Raw genomic sequence first — 27,200 nt, forward strand, 5'->3', positions numbered from 1 at the left:
TATAGTTTAACATTGCTTTAATTTTTTATTTATGCGAATCTGGAAATCTATGTTTTTCGAGTGTAGTCTATCAAATTTGCTACACGGCACAAAATTAGTTCAGCCTTTCAGAGTAGTCTATCAGTAATTTTATTTTTTTATCATTAAAAAAAATAAATATATAATAATAAAAGAATAGTTTATTAAATTACACAATAAATTTTGTTGCATGTAAAATAACTTCATTCAAAAATTTTTTAAAAAAGTTTATTTTTATTCTTAATTTTTTAGATATTTAAATTTTGATGTTTCTGTTTAGAAAGACTGTTACAAGCCAATTTCAGAACATGCGGTTTAAAATTTTTAAAATTTTTTTAAATTTAAATTACAGTTTTAATATTTAAAAAATTTAAAAAACTAAACTAAAAAAATCTGAAATTTAAGGATATGTTTGTTTTTAATTTTTAAAAGAGTTTTCTCCTCTTAAAAACTAAAAATACATGTATTTTTTTTAAAAAAAATTGAATTTGAACTTTAACCTATCTAAAAAACTAAAAACTGAAATTTAAATTTTACTCGATCTACAAAACTAAAATCTGAAATTCTATTTTAAATTTAAATTCAAAACTAAATTTTAGTTTTTCTTGCAAAACTAAAAATTAAAATTCAACTTTGAATTTAAAATTTAAAGTTTAATCAATATAAAAAACTAAAAAACTGAAATTCAAATTTGAATTTAAATTTAAAATTTAAAGTTAAAACTTTAACTGATGTAAAAAGTTAAAAACTAAAATTCAAATTTTGTTTGCTATTTAAATAACCTAGATTAGAAATTTAGGAAGCCAAATACTTAGAGAATTTATCTTAAAAAAGGAAACTAAAGAAGAAAAAACTTTATTAAAATAGAGAAAATATAAATCACTTTCACTATTCATCTTAACCTATCAATTCGTACATTGATTAGTTTCTTTTAAGATATGACTAAGTTTGATAAAACTAATATTTTTTAAATGAAATTCAAATTTTAATTAATGTAAAATTTAAATTTTAAATTTAAACTTTAATATTAAAAAATAATATTAATCAAATATTTGAAACATATTCCCTTAATTTTATAATTTAATGTTTTCTTTAGTTTTCAATGAACGGGTGTTTTGCCAAACTTGCAAGTTTATGTTTTTTTAGTTTACTTTATCAAAGTTGTTTACAGGTAAAAATTTAGTTTACTACTTACTACTTCCTAGATTAATCTATCAATTAGTTGAATATTTATTATTAAAAAATATTAAAATAAAGTAACATGTTTACTAATTAAAATTGGTTTGAGTAACAAATGATTTCGCTTAAGGTAAGTTTCGAGTTTAATTTTTTTTGTGTATGTAAAAATTTTTTAATAATAAACTTAGGTTATATCAAGATTAAATTGAATTGAATTTAAATTTTTTTAAAAATTAATTAATTAAATAAGTCAAATTTAAATTTAAAAAAATTAATTTAGTTTGATAAAATAGTCTATTTAAAATTTATAATAAAATGTTAAATAATTTTATATAAAATTTATAATATAATATAATATTAAATAAATTAAAATTTAAAATAAATAAATTTTTAAACTAAAAATCTTAATTATTTTTGTTGAAATTAAATAGTGCTCCTAATACATGCCCTAAAAAAAAAATAAAATACTACCGTTGCTTAATCTATTTTACAATGTTGATCTGCATTTATATTTATCTTAAGTTTATTGATTTATTTGTTTAAACTAAGTATGTTGATATTTCTTAGATTTTTATCATTTTATCTTATGATTTAGTACATTAATGTTAGTTTTTTCAAGAAGTGTTCTCTTTTGATGTTTTGTAGCAGAGGATTTACTTCAATTTTATTTGTAATTCTTTGTTATCCCTAATAAACTTTTACTCGTTTAATCACTTGTAAAGTTAAGATAAACTAAAATAAAGTTTTTAAATATGGCCCAAACATATATTAAATGGGAATTTTAATTAGTCTGACCATGAAAATTTTCTTAGCAGACTTGAAGGTTGCAATCATCGGAAGCAAAAGAATGTTAAGCTTCCATTACATTATTATTGCGTTAAACTAGAATTTGGAATTAAAATATATTTCTGAATTAATATATTAATTTAATTATAGATTCATAATAATTAACATTATACAAAGTTTAAAATACAGTAAAATAATATTCATCTAACAAAGTTAAGCTTAATGACAATACTGTGAAATCAAATTTATTAATAATTAACTCTCTTAAAAGGACTATATATATACATATATATTATCTACATAAAATTCATCATTTACTCTGTTTCAAAGTTTATCTCCATAATTTTTATTGTTTAAAAAGCTTTTCTCAGCCATTACTATCGAAATTACAAGTGTCAAAACAACACTTGAAAAAAATACAGCTTTTTATGACAAAAAAATATAAATAAATTCATATGATGATTGTCTAAACAATTCCAAAAAAATAAAAAATTAAACATAACACTTAACACCAAAAAGATGTTTACTAATAAAATATTTTTACCTCGTAAAAATTATTAAAAATTTAAAGAGCGTGAGAATAGATAAAAAGAAAAAACGACAGCAAAGATGAAAAATGACATTTAAACTTTCTGTTTCTTCTTCAAAGACTCAACAAATTATTTGTTAATCCAATACAAACTAAGTGTTGCAATCATGCTACAAAATAAATAGGAAAATACGTAAAATCCAACAACATAATTAGCAGAAAAATGTTTAACTATAAACTCAAAAATACTATTTTGTTTATGCTTTCAGAATGCTTCTGAGAGAGAGGGCTTAGTTAAGTAAATTTGAGTGGTAACTCTCCATGTTTAAAAGTAATTTAAATATTCTAGTCTACGTAGAACAGGAGCTAGTAAGTTAAAAAATAATTTCTTAAATTATAAATATTTATAAAAAAATATTGTGGTGTTTAAAAGTTAAAAAGATATTTTTTGCAAGTTTTAATAAAAACATTTTAGTAAAAATTTTATAGTTTAGTTTTTATTTCTATCATGTTTAACAGCTCAAATGGACACTTGGAGATTAGTTTCTTTCTTCTGGGTGGGAAAAAAAGAAGAAGAGAATTTACACCAAAAATATATTTATATAATAATTTAGTAAATATGTGTACATTTTACTTAACAATTCGGTGCATTGCATAGTGGTTAATATGGTTTAAGAACAATTGTGGTTAGAGTTAATTGGAGTAGAAAATTGACAATGACCAACATCCAACTTCATTAAAGAATTACCAATATTTTATTATTCATGTCCTTTATTAAATTGAAGGCAATATGTATTAATTTGAATGAAAATAAAGTTAGAAAGGTAAAATTTGAATAAAGAACTAAAAGAATTAATAGCCCATAGGCATAGGTGAACATATTTTATGGTTGAAAAGACATGAAACTTTAGAAAATAAATTATAGAATGTACGAATAGAATTTGCACAATGGTTGCTTTCTTCTAGGTCTATGTTTATGGACAAAGTGCTTGAATTTGCACAAAATTCTAGCATGTTGTGTTGTTCACGCAAATCACAGTTGGCTTGAAAAGAACATGTATCATGACAAGGCCATGCAATGGGATTTCCACCAAAAGGAAACTACATAAAATACTTCAGTAGGAAAGTTTTCATAGAAACTACTAGTAGATTGTGACTAATAACATCAATGGTAGGGCAACAAAACCATATATTATTCATTATTCTTAGCAAATTTGCTTTCCTTCTTGTTTCATCATCTCATCAACTATCACATTAAATTAACTATTTTATTGTATTTCTTGTGATATTAATTTAAAAAATAAACACAACATATTCATTCATAATTTTATAATTTTGAGTATATTATCATGTCTTTAAATTTATTTAACTTACCAATGAAAGTTGATTCGAATAACAATCAGCTTAATATTATATAGTATGCATATTGATTATACATATATTTAAATAACCTTATCTTGTATTTAAAAATTTTGTTAACAAAGAATTTTTAATATTATGACGAAATGTGCCTTCCAATTCAAATATTGCTTGAACTGGGAAAAGAAAGGTTTCCAAATTAAGTTTGGCAGCTGTGGCCAAATTTGACTTTTGAAAAATTTTGAAATTTGATTTCAATTGGCATAGATACTTTTTCCACGTCATCGTTATTTTTGATGGAATTAAATAATTATTTTGATTAAAAAATAGTGAAATAAGAGGATGAGAAGCCCCGAAGAACCCTATTAATTAGGGCACCGCAAGAAAGAGAAAGGAGAAAAGGATAATCCTTATGCATTGGCGTTATCCTGTCCCAATCATCCACTTTTCCAACTCACCCTCATTTGGAAGAAAATAGGGCATCGTACCCAACCCACATTTGGTTAAGATTCAATAATTTGTAAACTCAGTTTTTATTAAGTCAATGTTTTAAAATATATTATAAATTATTTGAATTTATTTAAATTTATACATTTGTGAAGAATTTTTAGAAATATAATTGCATTTTGCAATAATATAATATAATAAAATAAAATAATATATAATTAAAAATCAATTTATATTAATATAAGTTTCACTTACTCTTATATTATTTAATATTATCCACTTAATTCAAGAATATAATATTTTAAATAATTAAAAAAATTTAACACCGTAGTAGGCATATTTCTTTTAAAGATGAATATTCAAATTACTCCTTAAAAAATGTTGGAGACACTTTGATCTAAGTAACTATTTTAATTTATATTTTTTTGCTAATAACTATTTTAATTTCTAACAATTGTAAAGAGGAGATACTTTAATTCTTATATTTATAAAAAATACTAAAAGATCTTACATTTATATTTTTGAGAAATTATTTAATGACTTATTTAGAAACTAAATTAAGCTGAGTAATTTTTTTTAAAACTAGATTGAGTATTTATTTTTTTAGGAAAAAAACCCCACAATCTATTAATGTACTATAAATAACATTAAATTAAAATATTTAAAAAAGTGAAAGATGGAGAACAGAATAAAAGTTAAAATTTGAATACAAGTTTTAAATTTTTTTAATTAAAATTCAAATATTTCTTTGATAATTAATTATAATACTAAATATTACTCTTTACATATTAGAATAAAGTTTTTATTTTAATTAAAAGATAAATACTAAAAAATATTTAACAGACTGAACTTATGTTTTATCTTAAAATTAACGTCATTATTGACAATGAGTAACGACTTTGGACTATACATTGAGGAAGTTTTTAGCCAATAGAATCAGTAGTCAACAATAAAGTAGCAATAAATGTTGAATACCAAAATAAGAGCCTACCTCTACTTTCATGACTTTTTTTTCTTTCTTCTACCCCATTCATTTTATTTTAGATTCTGATAACAAGTATTTAAAACAATATTTATCTTTAGATTATTTTATAACCTTTTAGCTTATTAAATAAACACATATTGAATTATCTTATTTTTTATATACCATTTAAGATTTTAGAACGCAAGTTAAGAAACATTTTTTTTTCTTTGACAATAGAATAGTTTTAGTTGTTTTTTTTAATAAAATTAATTAATAATTATTAATGTATATAAGATAATAAATAAGTGAGATATTAATTACTAACATATTAGGCAAAAGATAAAATAAAAATTTAATTAATAATTTTTATGGAATTTATTAATGGTTTTCTTGTTTTTAACAAAAGATTTAAATTTTTAAAAATATAAACAATTAAATAAAATTAAAATAAATAATATTTAAAAAATAAAACTACATAAACAAATAAAATGTTCAATGCACAAGAAGTTATATAATATAATAAGAATAAAACTAAATCTTAAAAGCATTTTCATTAAATATTTTCATTAGAAAATGATGAGTCAAATTTAATACATGAAAATAATTAAAGGGAGATTAAACTAACACAATGTACATTTTGTTTAAGCTAAATTGACATGTATTTATCTTGAATAAGCAAACCTGCTTGTGTCCAGAGAAACGGTACTCACGCTGGAAAATATGATTCTATATCTCTGTTGGAACAAGAAAGATATATTTAAACAATCAAAATCATATTGTGTAAAAGCATGAATGGTGACTAATAGCTAAAGTTGAAATAGTACCAACTCTAGTCTAGTCGACTCTCCACCATAAAACAATGATGCAATATTTTAACCTATCATATTGTGTAGCACTAGCAGTGCAGCACACATAATTTGATGAAAAAGGGAAAAAAGAAGGGTAATAATGGGATACCGTTATCCGCGAGTAGTATTGAACTGAAATGAAGCATTAAAAGGTGGGAACAGAGTGCGGGCTACTCAAGGAGAGATGAGATGAGGCTGCACATGAAATGAAAGTGAGTTTTTTGCCACTTCCACTTCAAACCCATTTGTCTTTTAGTTGCAATTCACAAAGGACAAAGATTGGGTTTGCTTGAAATAGTAAAAGGTAGAAGCTCCAAGCAACCATTTTTTTTTCCAACTTGTTCATTTCTATATGCCATTTCTGATCAGTTCAGTATCACCACAAACACGAAACTCATGCCACCATCACCACTTCCATTTGGGACTCCTCAAAACACACACAAACATAGAGATAAAGAGGAAGAAAGAAGATGAAGAAAGAAAAACCAAGTTGGTTGCGTTTCCAAGTCCCACCCCCACCAAGTTCACCTTTTTTTTTTTTCTCTTTGGGACTGTGAAATCCTTCTGACCCTCTCTCTACTCAAGTGGGTCATGCTTGTGGCCCCTACCCTCTCCCACTTGCTCTTAGTCTCTGCTGTCTTAGCTTCTGTCCTTTAATGTTCTCTTCAGAACTCTCTTGTCTCTTCCATTTTAGTGCTCAGCTTCCTCCCATTTACAGAAAGAAAGATCCATTCTTTCTTCATATGGGTGCTCAGTGATTTTGGTTTCTCTTGTTTCCTAAAGGTGATGAATGGTATTAAACTTCTGTTTGTGTTCTATTATGATGTTTTTAGTGTTGTCTGCTCAATAGGAGACTGCTCAATTTCAATTCAGGCATCTGGATCACCTTGATTTGGAAACTTGTTAAGATTGTTGATTGAAATGGCTTATATACACTATTTGGATTTGATTGTTTTGGTTTATGGGTTTAGGAGCTGTTTTCAGAAAAGGGGTTTCTTGAATTAGTTTATAGCTACCTATCAGTACCATTCATTCTCTGAGACTGAGATTCATGCTTGGTCCAAGAACCCAATGGAGAGCTTTCCACTTCTTTAGCATTCGGTACTCTTGCTTAGTGAAAAGATATGAAGAACATTCTTAAGAAGCTTCATATCATGTCTAATCAATCGGAAGATGCACAAGGGGCTACTTCATCAAGGAGCAACAAGTCTAGTGATGGCTCATCTTCATCCCCTACCCCAAAGAGGCTTTCTAGTTGGTTGCATTCAGTTTCTAACAGGCAGAGTCCCAGTCCTCCATCTCCCAACCTGGCAAGAGGAGAAAGAATGGAGCCATCTGATTCAGTGAGCAGTGGTGGTTTAGATATTGTCTCTGATTATGCTAGGCGTGATTCGGGGTCTAGCACTTCCAGGGATCCTGAAGTGGAAGAAGAATATCAGATACAACTGGCTTTAGAGCTGAGCGCTAAAGAGGATCCTGAAGCTGTGCAAATTGAAGCTGTTAAGCAGATCAGTTTGGGATCTTGTGACCCTGATAGTACACCAGCTGAAGTTGTGGCCTACCAATACTGGGTAAGTCACTTTGTTACTCCATTGACTTAAGGTTGAAGTCACCTTCTTCTTGTCATATGTACGATGGTGCTACCAGAACAAAAGGCTTAAAGAATTTTGAAAAGAATTTCTGATACAGAGATGGTGCTTCATTTTCATAATCTGATTCATGGAATTGTATTAAGTGATCAAGAAGAGAAGGGAGGGGGATTATGGAAGGAAAGGATCTGGGACTCTCTATATTGCATTTGACCTCACTCGTGTTTTTTTCCCCTATAACCTTTCTAATCTATGTGAAATGAGACGGACATCAAATCATGTTCATTGGTAGAATTTTGTCATTGTTAAATATATCAATAACATTCTGAATGGCGTTGGAAATTTCAATATCACTTGGCATATTTGCTCATAGAAGGTGATGTTTTATAATCGCTATGACATCAGTCCTACCACCTATATTGAAAAGGGATGCTGAAGTTGCAATTTGGAGGCATTAAATACTTGCATTTTGGACTTATAGGATGTACTTCTTGGAATGATGTGAACATCTGTTGATATCTTAGTTTGAGATATAGGAAACTTACTTCAGAGTTAATGATCCATTATAGATTCAGATTATTCGCTTTTAATCTTGGACTTGATGATAATTATGTTGTTAAAGACATCGATATCTATCCTTATTTTTAAGTGCTTTATCTTTGATATTATATCTTGATTATTGATATTTTTACGTAAGATTGTGTATCTAATTAGGATATGTATAGGATTTCTATTTATCTCTGATTTTAACCATCTATGGGTGATAAATACCCTTTAGGTGCCTGATGTAATATTGACTTTTGCATAATTGATAATTGATATTTACTTTATTAATAGAACATTTGATATATATGTCGTATGAACACTCTGCTCTAGTGGAGTACTTAGTTTAGTACTCCTGTTTTATTTATCAGGGGAGTGCCTTGTCAAGGTGAGAGTACCTTGCTAAGAAGAGTCCTCTTGGATTGTCCTACAATCAGTTAAGATTGCATTTCAGCACTCGGATCAAAATTTGCTCTGGTTTTAAGCATTAGGTCTTTGTTCATTGCCTTAAATGTTGTTTTACATCAAGGATGGCCTTCCGTTGAGATTTTGCAATTGCTTTGATATATCATGTTTTTCAGAATATGAATGTCATCTATTCAGATTTGAATTAGTCCAAAGACATACTTTCACCATTCAACTTTTTTATTTTCAATTGTTTTGTCATGCATATTGTTAGTTTATGACGTGGCTACCTAGTATGGTTTTCTGCTCTGATTTCCTCAAAGTCTACAGTTGTTGTGGATTATTATTTAACCTCATTATACGATCTATAGTTATGGGCTTGCAATCTTTGTTATGGAAATAATTCTGGATAGTCTGTGTTTGCCTTTTAATGTTTGGTGTCAAATGCAGTTTTTGGTTCTTCACGTTAGGAGGATTAGAATTCACTTAGATTGCTCTGTGTTGTTTGGATTGTCTCAAGTGATCCATATGTTGAATGGTTCTGTCATAAAATGACTGATTCCTTTATGTCACTTTCTTTTGACACATTTGAAAGATAGACGACCAGAATGCTAACTCCTTCCTTGATGTCAACTTGGTTACTTAACTGTATTTTGTCCAATTTTCCTTTCTAACTTATCTCATATCGTAGATTTATCCGTGCTTCACAGAATTACAATGCTCTTGGTTATGATGACAAAATCTCAGACGGTTTCTATGATCTGTATGGGATCTCCACTGAGTCAACTCCTGCAATGCCTTCTCTTCTAGATCTGCAAGGAACACCAATCTCAGATGGTGTCACATGGGAAGCAGTCTTAGTCAATAGGGCTGGCGATTCCAATTTGTTGAAACTTGAACAAAAAGTCCTAGAGATGGCAGTCAATTCAAGAAAGGATTTTGAATTAGTTGTAGATAGTAACTTGGTACACAAGCTTGCAATAATAGTGTCTGACTATATGGGTGGATCAGTTGAAGATCCTGAAAGCATGTCAAGAGCATGGAGGAGTCTTAGTTACAGTCTAAAAGCAACACTCGGTAGCATGGTTTTGCCACTTGGTTCACTGACCATTGGATTGGCTCGGCATCGTGCACTTTTATTTAAGGTGCTGATCTTGACATTTTCTTTTTCAGTTTGCATTTCATTGAAGAATGGTCCCATTTATTGGCTGATGTAAGCCTAATAACATTAATTATGGTTAGATTTACACCCAAACAAAATTCTTTGATAATATTAAGACAATGTGCAGTCAGGAGTTGGGACCACAATATACTATGAAATTTTCATTATACTCTTTTAGAAACTTCCATGATTCATGTAATAAAATCATTTGTTCTGTATTAATGTAGGTTTTGGCTGATAGTCTGGGCATCCCATGTCGATTGGTAAAAGGACTACAATATATAGGTTCTGATGATGTGGCAATGAACTTTGTCAAAACTGATGATGGAAGGTAATTGCTATTAAAGTTGTATTTTGGTGGAATATAGGAACATGGGATGAATGATTTAGTTCAAATATTGGTCTCTACAATATGGCTGCGTATATCTATCTACCCTGCATTGGGCAGCACTTTTATAGTTCTCCCCTTGTGGACATTAAAACAAACTTTTTATGCACATATCAATCAATAGCCTTGCTTGTTTTCTATCGTCAATGCTCAGTTTGAGTAGAATGTGTGTGAAATCTTGTTAATGCTTCTTTTGTCTTGTACTATTCCAGACTTGAAGATTTAATTTTATCTTGGTTTGCCTTTCCTGTTGTAGCATTTTGTTCATATTTTCAGTTAATCATTTAATATCTTTTATGGCTGAATGTTGTCTCATTCTCTATGTAACTTTCTTTAGTGGCAGTTGAAAATTCTTGATTGTTATTATGTATCTATAAGTTTTGATTGATATGAATGTCAGGGAATACATTGTTGACCTAATGGCAGCTCCTGGAACACTTATTCCATCTGATGCAACTGGATCACATTCACACATTGAGTGTGATGAATCTTCCTTTGTAGCCAGTCCTTCGTCAAGAGAGCTGGATTCGTCTCATATTGCATCATTCAGTAGTGGGGTTGGAAGTTCATCTGAAGAAACTTCAGACCACGGAACTCCAGATAAAGGAAACATATCAAAACGTTTTGCTCATGCAGGGAAAGAATCTGATGTAAGCAGGCTTGTTACAGGCAAGGAAGAATTAAAAAAACCATCAAATGAATTCGAAAATACCCCCTATGGAGATAGGATCACGGTGAGGGAATCACCTAGCAGACCTAATTATCCATATATGCATGGAAGATCTCCTTCTTGGACTGAAGGTATCAGTTCTCCTGCAGTGCGTAGAATGAAAGTCAAAGATGTTTTCCAATATATGATTGATGCTGCTAAGGAGAACCCTAACTTGGCTCAAAAACTTCATGATGTTTTACTTGAAAGTGGTGTTGTTGCTCCTCCTAACTTATTTTCTGAAATTTATCATAACCAGTTAAGTACCTCAACTGAGGTCAATTTTCCAATTGAACAAAAGAACGGAAATAAACAGGGAAGTATACAGCAAGAAACTAAAGCTGATGACAATCTTGGCCCCTCTCGATTTTTGCCTCCTTTGCCTCACTACAGAGTTCCTCCCAAAGCAAATCCTAGCAGTCACCTGGAGCATTCCAAGACTGTAGAAGGCTTAGGAATTGACCTTCCTCTTGATACAGGGGAAGCTGTGGTACAGCACATAACGTCTTTGGCAGAAGCAACTCAAGTAAAGTATGGGAAAAATGTCCCAGTTGCTGCAGCTGCAGCAGCAGCTGCTGCTGTTGTTGCATCTTCTATGGTAGTTGCTGTGGCAAAGTCAAGCACTGACTCAAATCTTGAAATTCCTGTAGCAGCAGCTGCTACTGCTACTGCTACTGCTGCAGCTGCAGCAGTTGTAGCAACAACTGCTGCTGTCAGTAAGCAGTATGAGCAGGGCAGTCGAAGTGATGGAGATACAGAGGGTGCTGGTTATGAGCCAAAGGGTAGTGGTGACGGAGATCATAATGCTTTAGGAGAAAACTCAGAGGGTGAAAGAAAATCTGATAGATCTGTAAGTAATGATAGTTCAAAATCTGATTCTGCGCTAGACGATGTTGCTGAGTATGACATTCCATGGGAGGAAATTGCGATGGGTGAGCGTATCGGACTTGGTATTAACTGTACATTGTTCTTTGAGAGTCATTTAAATTATTCTCTTAGAGGGTGCTGTTATGTATAGCAGCACTTCTTTTTCATCTGGTGTTATGTAGAAAAACTCAATGGCAATTTTGTGGCCTCTTTTTGGCATGCAGGATCATATGGGGAAGTTTACCGTGGTGAATGGCATGGAACCGTGAGTTTCTTATCTTCATGAACCTAATTGATTGCATTTTTTTTATCATACTGCATACATTTTGTATCTTTTATTTATTTAATCATTTTTGTTTGAAATGAAATTGTGAATTTTGTAAGGCTTTTCATGGCTACAATTGCACCTTTGTGTATGGAAGTGTGACAGATTATAAAATGTAATTTGTTACCTTACGTGACTGCTACTCATTTATGTTGTCACTTGTCAATGTTTATATGGGTGGTTTCCTATTATGTTGCAGAATATAGGGTTTATATATTTACAGCATGTTTCTGCTCTTTGCTTTGTAGGAAGTTGCTGTGAAGAGGTTTCTAGATCAAGATATCTCTGGGGAATCACTTGAAGAATTCAAAAGTGAGGTACAGGCCACCTCTACTACCCCTTGGTTTTTTCTTTGGCATTGAGAGAAAAGATTATATCTAGGCCTGGTTATGTGATAAGGAAGATCAATAGAGGCTTCAGTGTCTTAGTGGGATAAGTCGATCAAATGGAAGATAGTTTGTTTACTTCTTCAGACATTATGTAATATTGGTTGTTTTTGTTGTCCCATCATCTCATTTACTTATCTAAATGGTTCCCTGTAAAATGATGGAAGTGCTTATTTAATTTATGATATAATTTGCAATAGGTCCAAATAATGAAAAGACTGAGGCATCCAAATGTTGTTCTCTTCATGGGAGCTGTAACTCGACCTCCGAATCTTTCAATTGTTACTGAATTTCTTCCTAGGTAACTTGAGTTTCTTCATTTCCTGAGCTTCATGAGACTGATTATTGCGGGTTTGTAATTTTTTGAAAGTTGATACTTGCTTGCACTGCCAATATAATTAATGAAAAATACAGATAGTTTCTATTGTTCTATTAGTCAAAAAGGATAATGCTACATCTATCAAAATTGCTTTCTGAATTTCTTTACTGAATAATGTGGCATATGCCGTGAGAAGGAGAAAATATGTATTGGAAGGTAAAAACCACTAAGATTTCTTTTTGGTGAAATAGGATTGAATTTGTATTTATACCTATCTTCTCTATATTTCTTAGATTACATATAAAGCTATAGTAGTACCCTTAAATACATTTAGTATATCATTTTCATAAAAAAAATATGATTGTGCTTCATTCCATGTGTTAATTGATAAATGCTATGAACCGAATCTGTAGGCATGTATTTGCAAATGTACAATATACAAGTTGTTGACTTAAACCAAACTGTTTACTGATGCTTGTCAGATACTTAGATTAATAACTTAGAAAGTCAGAAATTTTAGATAACCATACTCAAGAGAATATATTTTATTTGATTAGTGTCTTTTTGGAGAACATTAAAGTTTGATTCTTTGCATACTGAGATATAGATAATCTTTTGCAGAGGGAGTTTGTATAGATTAATTCATCGACCTAACAATCAATTAGATGAGCGAAGACGGTTGAGGATGGCCCTTGATGCTGTAGGGGATTTATTAAGTCAATGCAGCTTCATTCACCAAATTATTGCTGTAATGATCAGTGAATCTCATGATATAACTTGTCTCTTTTGACTATTCAGGCTCGAGGAATGAACTATCTGCACAACTGCACTCCAGTGATAGTGCATCGTGATTTGAAGTCCCCAAATCTTCTTGTTGACAAAAACTGGGTTGTAAAGGTGCAAATTGAATCTTGTGATTAATGTTCTTTGATTGTGTTTACTGCTATTTTTTTTAAATGTTATCACTTTTTCTTGTTCAACAGGTATGTGATTTTGGTTTATCGCGAATGAAGAATAGTACATTCCTTTCTTCCAGATCGACAGCAGGAACAGTAAGCTATCATGATTTTTATTTCCTTAGTCCAACAACTACTGTATTGTCTGTCCCCTTTTATCTATTTATTCTTTCATTCTCTTGTTTGATTGTTTATGCTGTTACATATTTTAAATGAACGCATGCTAATATATAAATGTTCACACACAAATTCAGACACATGGTATATCTTTTAACAAGAAGCTCTTTTGGAGAGGCCAAGAATTTTCTTCCCTGTAAATTTTGAAACTACTTCCTGTTACCTTTTGTGTTTTGTGGTTTCTAAGCTCTTAATTTGGGCAATATTTATGACATCCATTTTTTGCATTGTCATTCTGTTATTTGTATTAATGAAAGGCAACTTAAAACTCATTGGAATTGGATATATTAGAACTTACTTCATTTTGTGTATGTTTCAGGCTGAGTGGATGGCTCCAGAAGTGTTGAGAAGTGAACTTTCAGATGAAAAGTAAGCTTTGCTATTCTTGATATTTGTTATTTTTCTTTAGGAACAGGAAGGTGTTGTGAACCCAAAAAAAAAAAATGCTTGTTTATTTACCAAATCCTCCGGAATCTATAGTCTTAGGGAAAACAATAATTTTTCTTTTCATGTGTAATATTGTTCTCTGGCTTCCTTATCTCAAATCTATCTTCTGTTTGGCTTTTCTACTTTTTAAAACTCAATACTTTTATGATAGTAATAAGTTGTGATTCATTGTCTAGGTGTGATGTTTATAGCTACGGGGTCATATTATGGGAGCTCTCAACTTTGCAGCAACCCTGGGGAGGAATGAATCCTATGCAAGTTGTTGGAGCTGTGGGTTTCCAACATCGCCGTCTTGACATTCCAGATAATATGGACCCTGCTATTGCAGATATTATCAGACAATGCTGGCAGACGTGAGTATAATTTTTAGACATTTTGTGCATCCATTTTGAACTGTGACTCAAATATGTTATACTCTTCTATTGAACCAGATAGAGTACTCTGGTATATTGCTATTGTTGCCACAATTTTGAGAAATTGTTCTTCTCATTCTGTTCAAGCTGTTTGATGTTCTACAACTGTAAGGTGCATTTCTTAGTAAGTTATGTGGTGTAACAGTTGGAGATGTAATATGATTCATAATGTTTCTTTACAAATAGATGCAGAGCTTATGCATGCAATCTTTTAAGGGGTATAAACATGCTTTTATGTCTTTGGATACATGAATTTGCAATGATGTATCTCTCTTAGTTATTGCATGTAATAAATATATCCTTGTGAGAGAATTTATTCAATAAGATGTTTGACTAGATATGTTACTTTTTTTAATTATAGAGATCCAAAGTTGAGACCTACATTTGCTGAAATCATGGCTGCTCTGAAGCCATTGCAGAAGCCAATTACCGGCTCTCAAGTGCATAGAACAAGTTTTCAGTTATCAAGAGTTGCTGAAGATCCTGCAGGCTAGGAGACAATTATACAGCTAACAAGTTTTTTTCTCCCTTTTTTATTTTACTGCTAAAAAATGTGAGGGCAAGTTGTAGAGTATTTACCATTTGGGATTGATAAAAGTGATTGGTTGAAGACCATCAGCTAACTTACATTCTCATTCAAGGTTTTCACTCCTATTCCTTCCCTTTCTTTGTTTACGTCTGTTTCCTTGTCTCTTTTGTAATCTACAGTGTATCCATTGTCAGACTGCACCATTTGTTTGTACAAAATTCTTTGGAAAATGTTGTAATCAGCATCTAAATTTTGTTGTGCCTTAGTAGTTTTGGAAAATTGCAGCTGTAACTTGTGCTGAAGAAATGATTAATTATAAGTGAAACTAGCTTTCTGCTGTAATTATTGACCATGTGAATTGAGTAAATTGTGTTAAATATTCTAAATTCAGTTGCTTTGTGCTAGCAGATCACTCTGGGACTTGCACACTGTTATAGGAAAAATGTTATTTTATTTTCTGCTGGGTTGGCAATTCCATTATGGTTAATGTATTTTAGGGGTTGTATGGCTTACAGTTTGCGAAGATAATGTAAGGTAGTAACACATGAATAAGTGACATGAAATCAAACCACTTTCCATGTGCCAAAAATGAGCCTTGATCATTTAGATGAAATGATCATCTAAAGATAGTGCAACATCATAGGAGTTATATTCGACTGAAGTATCACTTTGCCTTCTGGTAATACTGGTTATTCCATTAAAAAATATACACTCCTATTCTTGTTTATTTATTTATTCAGAGAGAAAATAAGTTACATAAAAAATGAAATTTAATTAGTTTATTATAATTATTTAACAAGCCTTTTGACTTACCCTTTATTACATTATCTCTCTTTGAACTTTGGACTAGTTAAATATTTTATTATTATACTTAAAATTTTTATATGAATAAAATAACCATGATTTATATTATTTTAAATTTTTATATGAAGAGATAAACTGAAGTATATATATTTTTTCTTTTAATTTGCTGAAGACCACGTAAAAACAAGTATCTCTACAACTAACATTGCTTGGAAAAAGTTATATATAGATCTTATTCGGGAATAGCAAGGGGTATTCCAATCTCCTGACATGAAGTACGTACATTTACAATTACTCGGTTGCAAGAAGCTTTTACCTTCTTTTTTTTTTTTCAAAGAAAGAAAGAAAGAAACGTGCCCTATGTTTAATAGAAAAGCAGAGAATCAACTCTCATAATTTATGTGCAACATCTGAGGTTTTCGAGTTATTATCAACAGTGAAACGTGGAACTAAAGGCTAAGATGGAACCACTACATGGGCACCTCACACAAAGGATAAGGTGGGGACTAGACCCTAACTGGACCATGTAAGATATTTCTTTTTTACCTTTGTATCTAAACCAACCTTCTAGTCATCCTCAACATGGCTACTTTCTTTGGTTCCCCACCAATTTTCTCCCTCCCACTTACGAGAACTCATCACATTTCTTCATCATCACAAACACCACCACCAACACCTTCACCAACTCCTCCCTCACAGTCTCAGCCCCCGACTTCATCTCCACAGCTAAGAACAACAAATTTGAATGAGGAATCAGTGCAAGTGTCTACTGAAGCACAGCAACAGAAGCCCATCAAACCTGTCACTTCATCAACTAAGGTTGAATCCACAGATTGGATTGCCACTTCTTTGACCAGACGGTTTGGACTAGGAGCTGGTCTTGCATGGGTTGGCTTTCTTGCATTTGGTGTCATCTCAGAACAAATTAAGACCCGCTTTGAGGTTTCTCAGCAAGAGGCAAATACAAGGTCCGTGTTCCAAGTGTCTCACAAACATGTGTGCTTTTATTTGTTTCATCCTTGGAAAATTTTTTAAGTTACTGTAACATGTTAGGAATAAGAGCCTACATATTTCTTCTTGTAAGTTACTTACTCATGTCTCGTTTTAGATGCCGCTTAATACTAATGTGCATATTTTAAAAAAATGATTAATTTTATCAATTACTTTAGCAAAATAAATTAATTTTATTAAATGTTGTTTAAGTTATTACACTAGTTAGTTGGTATTAATAAGAATGTTATTGAAAAAGTAGTTAGTATATATTCTAAAGTGATAAATAATTCAAGAATAAAAAGTGTTAAAATGAAATTTAATCTGAGCGAGGGTATAAGAAAGTTGACAATCCGCTTAACATTCATCAAAATTATATGAGTTAATCCTTTTAGTGATGGCTGATGGCATTCTTGTCTTCATAGGAACGTTGAGAAAGAGGAAGAGGTGGTGCTTCCTAATGGCATAAGGTTCATTATCTTTCACACTGTTACAAGCTATGATAATTTTATACAGTAATATGATTCATCTTGTGACCTCACAAAATGTCTTGAATTACAGGTACTATGAGTTGAAAGTTGGAGGTGGCGCTTCGCCAAGGCCAGGTGATTTGGTTGTGATTGATATTATGGGAAAAATTGAAAGCACTGGAGAAGTGTTTGTGGACACATTTGAGGGTGACAAGAAACCATTGGCTCTAGTAATGGGGTCAAGGCCATATAGTAAAGGAGTGTGTGAAGGGATAGAACATGTACTAAAAACCATGAAAGCTGGAGGCAAGAGGAAGGTAATTGTCCCTCCTCAATTGGGGTTTAGAGAGAATGGTGCTGATTTAGGCACTGGTGTGCAAATTCCTCCACTTGCAACACTAGAATACATTGTAGAAGTTGAAAAAGTCTCCATTGCACCCGCTTAATGATTCAATGCAAGCATGTAAATTATGGCCAAATCAAGTTTTCCTTTAGTCCTAAGCATTGTTGATAGTTCCTTATAATCCAATAATGCATGGTGCTGAGCATGTATCATGTAAAGTTATCCATTTCTTTTCTCATTCTTTTTTATGGGATTGAAAGGTAATTTACATTTTAACTATCAATAACTGAATTTTGGAGGCCATGATGGGGCTTTATCTTTTACTTGACTCAGACACTCTAAATTTCATCACATCTTGTTATGTTCAACTTGTATCGAACTTCTTGTTACTCCTATGCATGCAGAATTTGAGTTTTATATTCAAATAATAGTATCTCGGCTTGTATCTGCCAAGTTGGTTCACAACATAAACAAATTGATCATGCAATTGTGATGTCCACAGTACACGGGGCCTCCTTGGTGGAGGATGATAATTATTCTCTGTGAAAGACTATAAAACAGAATGAGAAAACATGGTGTATTGTATATTGAATTGTATATGTACACTTACAACAGAGAGATTTATAACAAAAGGAAATGGAAAAAACTAACAGAATTGATACATTTCATCCTAAAACTTCAGCAAAAACTAACAGAATTGATACATTTCATCCTAACTCTCTGATTCATCAGCTTCGTTTAAATTGCTATTTGTTTGGACTCCTTCTGTTGCATCGATCACATAAGAATTCACTTCAGAATCGTTATTCCTTTTATTTTGGTCATTGTTATTTTCCAGACTGCCAAGATTCGTTTGTTCTTTTTTATCATTCAAAACTTTCCTTGCAACATGCCGCCAGATATTCTTAATTTGCTCCTCACGCAGTGGTTTAATCCAAAAATCACAAGCCCCGTCATTAATTGACTCTAATACCACATTTGGATCATCATTATCGGACATCACTGCAAATTGCACATCATTACTAACACAAATCTAAAACATACACAAATTAGTTGAAAAAGTTTAGTTTCATACTAATAAAAGGAACATCGATGTCTTGGAAAGCATGGCGAAGAAATTCGTAGCCATCCGTATTTGACATACGAACATCAATGAGTATGATATCAAAACTCAATCTTCCGTCATTAACAAGATTCAAAGCAAATGTACAATCGTTGCATGCGGTGACTGAAACATAAAAATACAATCGTTAACAAAAAAGATTATATCTTTCTTTAGCTAAAATATTATAAATAAAATAGTTATACTTGACCTTGATAGTTATTCTCCATACACATTTGCTCGATGCTTTGAAGGACTTTGATGTCTTCGTCAATGGCAAAGACACTGATACCTGCTGGGAACATAGAAGAAAGCACGTCGTTGGAAGAGATAGCCATGGTGAGAGAACCAAGAAAGCGTAAAGAACTGAACCAAGATTTGTCGTTTATTCTAAAGTCAATTATTAGTATATGTATAGATTTTACGAACTGTTGATTAGTTAAAAATATGAACTATATTTGTTTCTTTCTCCTTCTAGAAACTAAGTAACTCACCTCTACCCATGAGTGATGAATTTTATGAGATAAACAAATAAATATAGTTATATAGGTAATGAGTAAATGTGTCACTAACATTAATATCACAACAAATGTAAGGTATATTTTTTTTATTAATATATATTTATATATTTTAATGAGACATTAACCTTGTCAATAATTATTTTTATTAACTTTAGTCTTAAGCAAACTTAGTCCTAAAAAAATAAATATTATTTTAAAAATATAATATATTTATTAATAAAATCTTATTATTATTACTTAGTCCTAAAAAGTTGAGTTTAATAAAACTATAAAGAAAAGTTTTAAATTTTTAATTATTTGCTATACTCTTATGTGTTTATTATAGTTTTATTTCAAATGATATTTATTTAAAATATTTGCTTTTCTATTAACTAAACTAATATTTTAGAGACATTTCATAAATTTTAATTAACTTTTTGATATTATAATTTACTTTTCTTTTTAACAATTTTCTAATTATCAAGTTATTTATCAATTAATTTCTATGGAACATTGAGAATTTATTTTTCTAAAAATAGTTTTTAAAATTAAAAGTTGCAAATATATATCCGCATTACTATATTTCTGTTTACGATAAAAAATGACAGTTTTGTAAACAAATAATCCAAGAACAATATGGAAACTGAATTACCAATCTGGGGACTGAATTATGTTCTCTTTGAGTTTTTTTAAGTGTGTTGTTAACGTAACAGTAAAATAGACATTTCAGAATAAATAGTTTAGCAAGAATAGTGAATATGAAACGCGTAAAACTGAATCACAACGTAGAAGTTTTTTGCAAAAAGTGCTAAATAGGAAACAAATTGCAGAAACAAGAACTATATTTTGCGTACAAGAAAATAAGCAAAAGGAATATAAATTAAAATACGGAAGGATAAACGTGTACAAATGTAAACGTACGACTCTTCATAACCACAAACAGCGGCCACCATGAGTCTCCTTGTAGCTGATGTTTGGCGCGGTACAGGATTTCAGCGTACAGAGAATTTTAGGTGCGGTGTCAGGGTGCAAAAAGTCATCCTTTGTAAAATGACGCTTTGGAATATTTATAGGCAATAAGACCACCACCGTTCTCCTCCTTTTGCGGACACTTCTTAGTAACTACTTTCAATTGTTGATGCCTATTATCCACGATTGCTTGTGATCGTGCTGTTGGTTGGGGCTTCTTTCGTAACCGCTATCGCACACGATCTCCTTTGCATAGTGGTAAATGTTGATGACTGCTGGTAACTGCTTTTGGATTTTGCAATGACTTATCCTATCAAGACTTTTGTTTTTCTATCTTTCGAGTGTTTCTAGGAGAAATCTAAGAGGCTCATTTAGTGTTATGGCCTTAAAAAAAAAATTTCTTGACTTCTCTTTTCGACTAATTCTGGAGTTTTGAGAGCTTGTCTTGGTCTTATGGATTTAAAATATTTTCTTTGCTCATTTATGTTTTTAGAGCAATTCTGGAGTTTTGAGAGTTTGTCTTGGTCTTATAGACTTAGAATATTTTCTTTACTCATTTCTGTTTTTCGAGCAATTCTGGAAGGACTCTGGAACTCAATTAGACTGGCAGACTTAGAATATTTTCTGACCATTTCCTGTTTTTCGAGCAGTTTTGGGTGTTAAGGACTTGGAAACTCCTTAAAACTCCTCGAAAAGCCCATCAGTTTTCTAGACTTAGAATACTTTTTGACTATTTCTTGATTTTTGAGCAGTTTTTGATGTCAGGGACTTGGAAACTCCTCAAAATTCTTTGAAAAGTCCATAAGTTTTGTGGACTTAAAATATTTTCTTATCAGTCCTATTTTTCAAGTAATTTTGGGTGTCAGTAACTTGGAAACTCCTCAAAAAAAGCCTTTAATTTTGTGGATTTAGAATATTCTTTTGTCAGTCCTATTTTTTGAGCAATTTTAGAGAAAAATCAACGAGGTGACAAAAACTTCTAAAATAACTCGAAATGTGTCCTTTTTGGTATGAATCAATAAGGTCTTGAATAACTTTCCAATACTCTTCAAGCTTAGATCTATTTTTAGGTTCCTTCTTGATTCTCAACATTTTGTCGAAATGTAGCTTCTTTTTATATAATTTTTAACTTAGAAAATTTTCCTTACTCTAAACAATTTTAAAAGAATAATTAATTTTTACTAATTATAGTTTTTTTTTTCAAAACAATACATGAGAAATATTCTTATATTTATCTATAATTGCTCAACTATGCTGAAATACAAAGATAGCTTTGAAATACATTTTTTAATATATATTTTTAGTATGTCCTTTTTAAGGACTGAAATTTCATTAAAAATATAATTTTAATCGATGATAAAAATATATATTCAATAATCTATATTAATGTGTTTGTACTATATTTTAATTAAAAAATTATAATTATATGTTAAAAACTAATTAGTTGTGGATGAAGCAGTTAATGAGTAGTGTTTGACTGTTCTAAACAAGTCGCGCGGGCACCCCGTAACCATACATACATTCCATAAAGTGTATGGATAATGGTTGGGTTGTGTCGTGCATTCAACGTTACCAAGTAAAACGATTAGTCGTATATACGTCTTTGAATTCCATTTTGAACGCACTCTCTTCTTCTTCTTCTTCTTCTTCTGTTACACAAAACTGCAAAGTATGGGTACTGTCATCGATTCCCATTTCTTAGCCCTCACCGCCATTGTCACTGTAATCAATCTCCTTCACTTATATTACTTTTCCATTCATATATTATTCATCCCAAACATCATACTCATTATTTTCAATTTTGCAGATTGCCTATCAGTTTCTGTTTTTCGTCGTCACTGCGCTCCTCAAATTCGACAAAGTCACTGATTTTGCTGGTATTGCATTCTTCACCTAACTTCACTTTTAAATTATATACATGTAGTATTAAGGAAACTAGTAGTAATCTATTATGTTAATAAACAAATGGTCATTAAAAACATTCTTCTATGCCTTTTATCTTTGAAGGAAGTACAAATTTCATTATAATTGCTGTATTGACCCTCGTGCTCAAAGGTGCTTGGCATTTTCGACAGGTAACATTAACATTGCATTCTCTTTTTTATGTATTTGGAAGTTGGAACATAGTTTTTAACCCTCGCTAATGGTAAATAAAATCACTGTTTTCAGATAATTCTGACTTTGTTTGTTGTATTATGGGGACTTCGTCTCGCGCTTTTCCTCTTATTCAGGTATGAATATGATCTGGGATATATTGCTGCAGCTATAAATAAAAACCGAATAGTGCTGCCTTGGGTGGTTTTCGTGTGATTTAAATCTGAAAACTATGGAGCTTGATGAACTTGTGATGGTAGTAACGGTATAGATTATAGCTTTTCACAAAGTATGTGATTGATTTCATTAAACTCGACGGTATAATTACAAGTTATAACCCCCCTTGTCCCATCTCCCAACCATGTATCTCGTACCATTGGGACCAATATCATTCCAAGTCCTTTTTTCTTTTTATTTAATACCTTTACTTTACTTTGCCAGACCCTGTATATTTGATCTTCAACTTTAGCGGAGTTGCTTGCTTCTCACGGCTACACATTTGTCTCTGTTGCATATCCCCTTTTTTCATATGTTTGAATTGAACGGATTATTTTCTCTTTTGCAGTCTTTACCCTTTTTTTTTAATCTTCTTTCTTTTGAATAAAATTGCTTATTATTTATATTTTACAACTTCAGAGCATGTAAATCAGTTGATTTGGGGCTGCTCTAGTTTAACCTGAGTTCTTGAGTTCATGTATCATATGTAGGTGCGTTAAAAACTCGAAAGGAAAGTTTTGTTGTCCATAGTGGTATCCAAAAATATCATAGATCTAGAAAAAAATTGCTTATTCTTTAGAAAATATATTTCCTATTACAAGTTTTAGTACTGGGAATAAGAAAAATAAAAATAATCTATGATATGATTGTCCTAGGTTGTTAAAAAAAATTCTTAATTTTTACTGTAAACATGTCAGTTCTTCCCATTTTTCATGCTCATCATAAGCCTTCAACATTAGCATGCAACTTAATATCAAGACTATTTCATAGTGACTTTGTGAATGTCTTCTAGTTGATCTAATTTCTGGATATGCTTGTCAGGATTTTGCAGTGGGGAGAGGACCGACGCTTTGATGAAATGCGCAATAATTTGGGCAAATTGGCAATATTTTGGACATTTCAGGTTTCTTAGATTTTTATCATTTTCTTTTATGATTTAGTAAACTGATCTTGGTTTTTATGAGAAGTGTTCTCTTTTGATGTTTTGTAGTAGAGGATTTACTTCAATTTTTTGTAGGCTGTCTGGGTGTGGACTGTGAGTTTACCTGTTACAGTGGTTAATGCAAGCAACAGAAATCCTTTTCTGGAGGTTGTGGATATAATAGGGTGGATTTTGTGGTCTGTGGGTTTTATTGTTGAAGGTACAGCAGATCAACAAAAGCTGCGCTACAAAAAATCTTCAGGAAATAGAGGGAGGTGGTGTGACGTCGGACTTTGGAAATATTCTCGTCATCCTAACTATTTTGGTGAGGTTAGTGCTGTTATTGCTTTCAAATGAAAAATATTTTGGATTTGAAGGTTGTTCGGAAGAGCTTATACAAAACTTAGTTCAATTCATGGATACGGCTAGTGACCTTCCTATAAACTCTTTTTAACTTATTTTAATAAATTTTTTTGTGAAGCTTATCAAAAAAATCATTTTTAACACTTATTATAGTAAATTACATGGTTAAGCTTATGATATAAGTTCTTATATGATACCCTTAGTAAATAAGTGCTTAATTTAGTTTTGTACTCAAATACACTCTGGGTACAGCAACAGCAGCAGCTGGATGTCTTTCTTTGTGGTTCTATAGTTCTGTGAAAATCCTTTGTTTATGTTAAGTATAGTATCTTCATGAGATTAAAATTTCTTGTTATATTGTCTTTTCTTAAGCAAAGATCTGTTTTAAACATTGATTTGCCTTTTTTTTTTCTCATTTATGTTGGTTTATATGATTTGGGATCAGGTCCTGTTTTGGTTGCCCTTTAAAAATCTTGCCCCAAACATTGCATTTGAACTAGTACTATCATTTTTTTTCCCTTTGACTGGGGCGTGGACATATTATAGAGATGAGTGAGGAGTTTTTACTGTTCAGTAGAAGAGGTGAGATAAATCTACTTTGACACTTAGGGGCTAGTTGAGTAATCTCTTTGTTTTGGGGCGGAATAAAAAAAAAACACTTGGAGGAAATCCTTTAAAAGATAACAAGAAAATAAAATAATAATAATGAGAATTTAAACGAATACCCTTGTACAGGTTCGAGTTAAATGCATACACAAATTATTTGGACAAATCACTAAATAATGACTTTCTATGTTGTATAATAATTGCCGGCAAAATGTGGATATGGTTGCATGCAGGGATTTGTCAAAATAAGCTGATTATTTACATTCCTGCTTCTTTTATAAGATAAAGTGATTTCACCCCCCTTTCTGGTGCCCAGCTAACGTTTATGGCTAGTCTAATTGGGGTTTCAATGCTCTCATAATGTTTCTTCTTTTATTAAAAAACTAATGTAAAAAATTAATGGAATTTGATGAATGCTTAACTTAGATATTGCTTTGGTGGGGAATTTTTGTGGCATCTACACCTGTACTGAAGGGTGCTGAATGGCTGGTAATAACTGGACCAATCTTTCTCACCTTGTTGCTTCTTTTTGTCAGTGGCATTCCACTGCTTGAGGTTTGCTCCTTACCTCAGATTTGATAACAAAAAATGTGCTGTAATTTTGTGGTTTTCCTGACGAATTGTATAATGGAGACAGGATTCAGCAGATAAGAAGTTTGGCAATGTGGATGGATATAGGGTGTACAAAAAGAGAACCAGGTTAATTTACCTCTCCATGTTATTATTTGTTTTCAGTGTGACGTCATTAAGGAGAAATAACTAAGTCAAATCGTTTTCAGCCCTTTAATCCCGTTGCCACCATCAGTCTATGGGAACTTGCCTGCATGGTTCAAAACTATTCTCTTCGAGTTTCCAATCTACAGTCGTAATCTTCCACAAGAACAATCAAACTGGTGAGAAGTGATTTTAATTCAACTTGATTTTTTTTTTGTGTGCGCGAAATTTTATAGGAATTAATATTCAAAATTGTGTTAATGACTTATCAAGTACCGTTTGTTTGAAAGAAGAATGAGATTGTTTGCACCTTGAAGTTGATTCATGACTGTTATGTGGATTAGAATATCATATGCCATAGATATACTGGAAGCATAAATTATGTCATTTAGAACAAGACGATTATGTTTTAAACTTGTTGGTTATTGCATCCTAATGTCTTGGACCTACAACTAAATGCTGAAGTTGACCCTGCAGACCATCGTAAAATCTGGTAGTTAATTTAACATTACCCCACAATGATGTTGAGAGCCTTACAATCATGTCGCAAGCTTCTGCTCTGCATAGACAATCTTAAATCACATACTTGTATTTTTTGGGGTTAAATTATAAACTTGGCTCAGAGCCTTGTATCTCTAAAAATCCAAGTGTCGGACTAATACATCAAGGAATTGCTATAGAAGTGTCAGATTTGTTGTCGCTGAATGCCTCGGAATGCTTTAAATTTCCTTATTGCATCGCTGCATTGTAGGTTGACGTAAACGGTATTAAATTATTTACTATTGCGCAAGGTGTAGAGTAAGCAGTGAGAAACGCAGTGATGCTCTGAAAATTGGCTAGCAATCGGTTTCTGAATTTGTTTGATTCCTATCTTACGTCAGACCAGAATTTGCAGCAGCCATCGTCATCTACCTTTGTTAGGGATGTGGCCTTCTAATGTTGTTGCAGGTTTCCTTCTAGTTTTTCATTCTTTTTAAAGTTTGCCGTTCTCTTTTATTTATGTATAATGTACATACTAAATATTTTGTGCAAGTACATACTGTGTTTCTCATTTAATTTCTTCAATTTCAACTATCATTTTGGACTTGCAGCATGCTGACGTCGGCAGATATTGAACCCAAATATTTTGCCAAGGCATGCTAATATTGTATGCTTTAGCAAATATCATTTTTAATACAATTTAGTTATAAACTCACAGGACGCTTCTGTCTCGTGCATGTGCTGAGGAAATCAGTCATCGAGCATCTATATATATATATATATATCAATATAATCACTGAAAATTAGACATGAAAGTGGTCTCTTAAGTGTGCTTTTTAAATGGAATAAACAGCAAATTTTAATTTTTATGATGTTAAAGTATCATTCAAGGGCTAACTTGATATAGTAATAATCTTTTTGTACCAAAAAGTGTTTTGAAACGGGGATCAAAATTAAGGTTACTCATTAATCTCCATTTCTTATTGGAAATTTGAGCGATCAAATTTTGGGGTCATTTTCTCTTTCATAGAAAATCATTGTAGGGATTTTCTCTTCACGAAGAATCATGTGTCTACATAGCCATACATGCTCACAGAATTGTATCGTGAAAGAACTTTAATATTTAACAAGGAAAATGGACATTTCACGTTTATTTATTTGGCATTCAAACTATAAGAACGTATAAAATGACACTACTAAATATGTAAATCACCGAGCGTATGACCCACAACATCCATAAAAGTTATTACTGCAGAACACAAGATGTGAAACTGAAATTTCT

General features: G+C 31.4%; 4 protein-coding genes across 12 annotated transcripts; 3 read left to right on the forward strand and 1 right to left on the reverse strand.

The window, feature by feature from the left end:
• Positions 1-6,336: 6,336 nt before the first annotated feature.
• LOC113853633 (probable serine/threonine-protein kinase SIS8) lies at positions 6,337-15,750 on the forward strand. 3 transcript variants are annotated; one of them, XM_027484116.1, is made up of 14 exons: positions 6,337-6,346; positions 7,253-7,701; positions 9,378-9,812; positions 10,057-10,160; positions 10,618-11,876; positions 12,018-12,058; positions 12,367-12,435; positions 12,705-12,805; positions 13,445-13,523; positions 13,622-13,720; positions 13,807-13,875; positions 14,276-14,325; positions 14,580-14,756; positions 15,178-15,750. In XM_027484116.1, exons 1-14 carry the CDS (start codon positions 6,337-6,339, stop codon positions 15,308-15,310), a joined length of 3,075 nt encoding a protein of 1,024 aa, XP_027339917.1. In that variant the 3' UTR covers positions 15,311-15,750. The 3 variants fall into 3 exon arrangements, with proteins under 3 accessions (XP_027339917.1, XP_027339916.1, XP_027339918.1); XM_027484115.1 differs by lacking the exon at positions 6,337-6,346 and having other exon boundaries at positions 6,498-7,701; XM_027484117.1 differs by lacking the exon at positions 6,337-6,346 and having other exon boundaries at positions 7,603-7,701; positions 9,359-9,812.
• A 935-nt stretch (positions 15,751-16,685) lies between these two features.
• Positions 16,686-18,621, forward strand: LOC113854174 (peptidyl-prolyl cis-trans isomerase FKBP17-2, chloroplastic). The gene is made up of 3 exons (XM_027485060.1): positions 16,686-17,117; positions 17,565-17,609; positions 17,701-18,621. The coding sequence occupies exons 1-3, from the start codon at positions 16,732-16,734 to the stop codon at positions 18,053-18,055; spliced, it is 786 nt and encodes a 261-aa protein (XP_027340861.1). The 5' UTR covers positions 16,686-16,731; the 3' UTR covers positions 18,056-18,621.
• Positions 16,790-26,631, forward strand: LOC113854172. Of its 7 annotated transcripts, none has more exons than XR_003502740.1 (12): positions 16,790-16,806; positions 22,154-22,245; positions 22,331-22,400; positions 22,531-22,598; positions 22,693-22,754; positions 23,656-23,737; positions 23,852-24,085; positions 25,151-25,279; positions 25,362-25,423; positions 25,504-25,617; positions 26,236-26,346; positions 26,428-26,604. XR_003502740.1 is itself a non-coding variant. In XM_027485056.1 (11 exons), the coding sequence occupies exons 2-11, from the start codon at positions 22,195-22,197 to the stop codon at positions 26,197-26,199; spliced, it is 882 nt and encodes a 293-aa protein (XP_027340857.1). In that variant the 5' UTR covers positions 16,790-16,806; positions 22,154-22,194; the 3' UTR covers positions 26,200-26,607. The 7 variants fall into 7 exon arrangements, 4 of the variants coding, with proteins under 4 accessions (XP_027340857.1, XP_027340859.1, XP_027340858.1 ...); XR_003502738.1 differs by having other exon boundaries at positions 26,230-26,346; positions 26,428-26,603; XM_027485056.1 differs by having other exon boundaries at positions 26,190-26,607.
• On the reverse strand, positions 18,665-19,392 carry LOC113855824 (two-component response regulator ORR21-like). Its single transcript, XM_027487454.1, has 3 exons — positions 19,266-19,392; positions 19,041-19,180; positions 18,665-18,985 (listed from the first exon to the last, which is right to left on the reverse strand). The coding sequence occupies exons 1-3, from the start codon at positions 19,390-19,392 to the stop codon at positions 18,665-18,667; spliced, it is 588 nt and encodes a 195-aa protein (XP_027343255.1).
• Positions 26,632-27,200: the final 569 nt, after the last annotated feature.

Source organism: Abrus precatorius, unplaced genomic scaffold (assembly GCF_003935025.1).
Source record: "Abrus precatorius isolate BTA unplaced genomic scaffold, Abrus_2018 Scaffold11, whole genome shotgun sequence".
NCBI lineage: Eukaryota > Viridiplantae > Streptophyta > Magnoliopsida > Fabales > Fabaceae > Abrus > Abrus precatorius.

What these genes read in the sequence shown, in the direction of transcription:
- LOC113853633 (XM_027484116.1), top strand. An exon ending in ATCGTGCACTTTTATTTAAG is followed by an intron (nt 9,813 to 10,056) that starts GTGCTGATCTTG and finishes GTATTAATGTAG; the next exon opens with GTTTTGGCTGATAGTCTGGG. An exon ending in GGGTGAGCGTATCGGACTTG is followed by an intron (nt 11,877 to 12,017) that starts GTATTAACTGTA and finishes TTTGGCATGCAG; the next exon opens with GATCATATGGGGAAGTTTAC.
- LOC113854174 (XM_027485060.1), top strand. Translation starts at nt 16,732, where the DNA reads ATGGCTACTTTCTTTGGTTCCCCACCAATTTTCTCCCTCCCACTTACG. An exon ending in CAGCAAGAGGCAAATACAAG is followed by an intron (nt 17,118 to 17,564) that starts GTCCGTGTTCCA and finishes TTGTCTTCATAG; the next exon opens with GAACGTTGAGAAAGAGGAAG. An exon ending in GTGCTTCCTAATGGCATAAG is followed by an intron (nt 17,610 to 17,700) that starts GTTCATTATCTT and finishes CTTGAATTACAG; the next exon opens with GTACTATGAGTTGAAAGTTG.
- LOC113855824 (XM_027487454.1), bottom strand. Translation starts at nt 19,392, where the DNA reads ATGGCTATCTCTTCCAACGACGTGCTTTCTTCTATGTTCCCAGCAGGT. An exon ending in TATGGAGAATAACTATCAAG is followed by an intron (nt 19,181 to 19,265) that starts GTCAAGTATAAC and finishes TTTATGTTTCAG; the next exon opens with TCACCGCATGCAACGATTGT. An exon ending in ATGCTTTCCAAGACATCGAT is followed by an intron (nt 18,986 to 19,040) that starts GTTCCTTTTATT and finishes TGTATGTTTTAG; the next exon opens with ATTTGTGTTAGTAATGATGT.
- LOC113854172 (XM_027485056.1), top strand. Translation starts at nt 22,195, where the DNA reads ATGGGTACTGTCATCGATTCCCATTTCTTAGCCCTCACCGCCATTGTC. An exon ending in CCCTCACCGCCATTGTCACT is followed by an intron (nt 22,246 to 22,330) that starts GTAATCAATCTC and finishes TCAATTTTGCAG; the next exon opens with ATTGCCTATCAGTTTCTGTT. An exon ending in GCGCTTTTCCTCTTATTCAG is followed by an intron (nt 22,755 to 23,655) that starts GTATGAATATGA and finishes TATGCTTGTCAG; the next exon opens with GATTTTGCAGTGGGGAGAGG.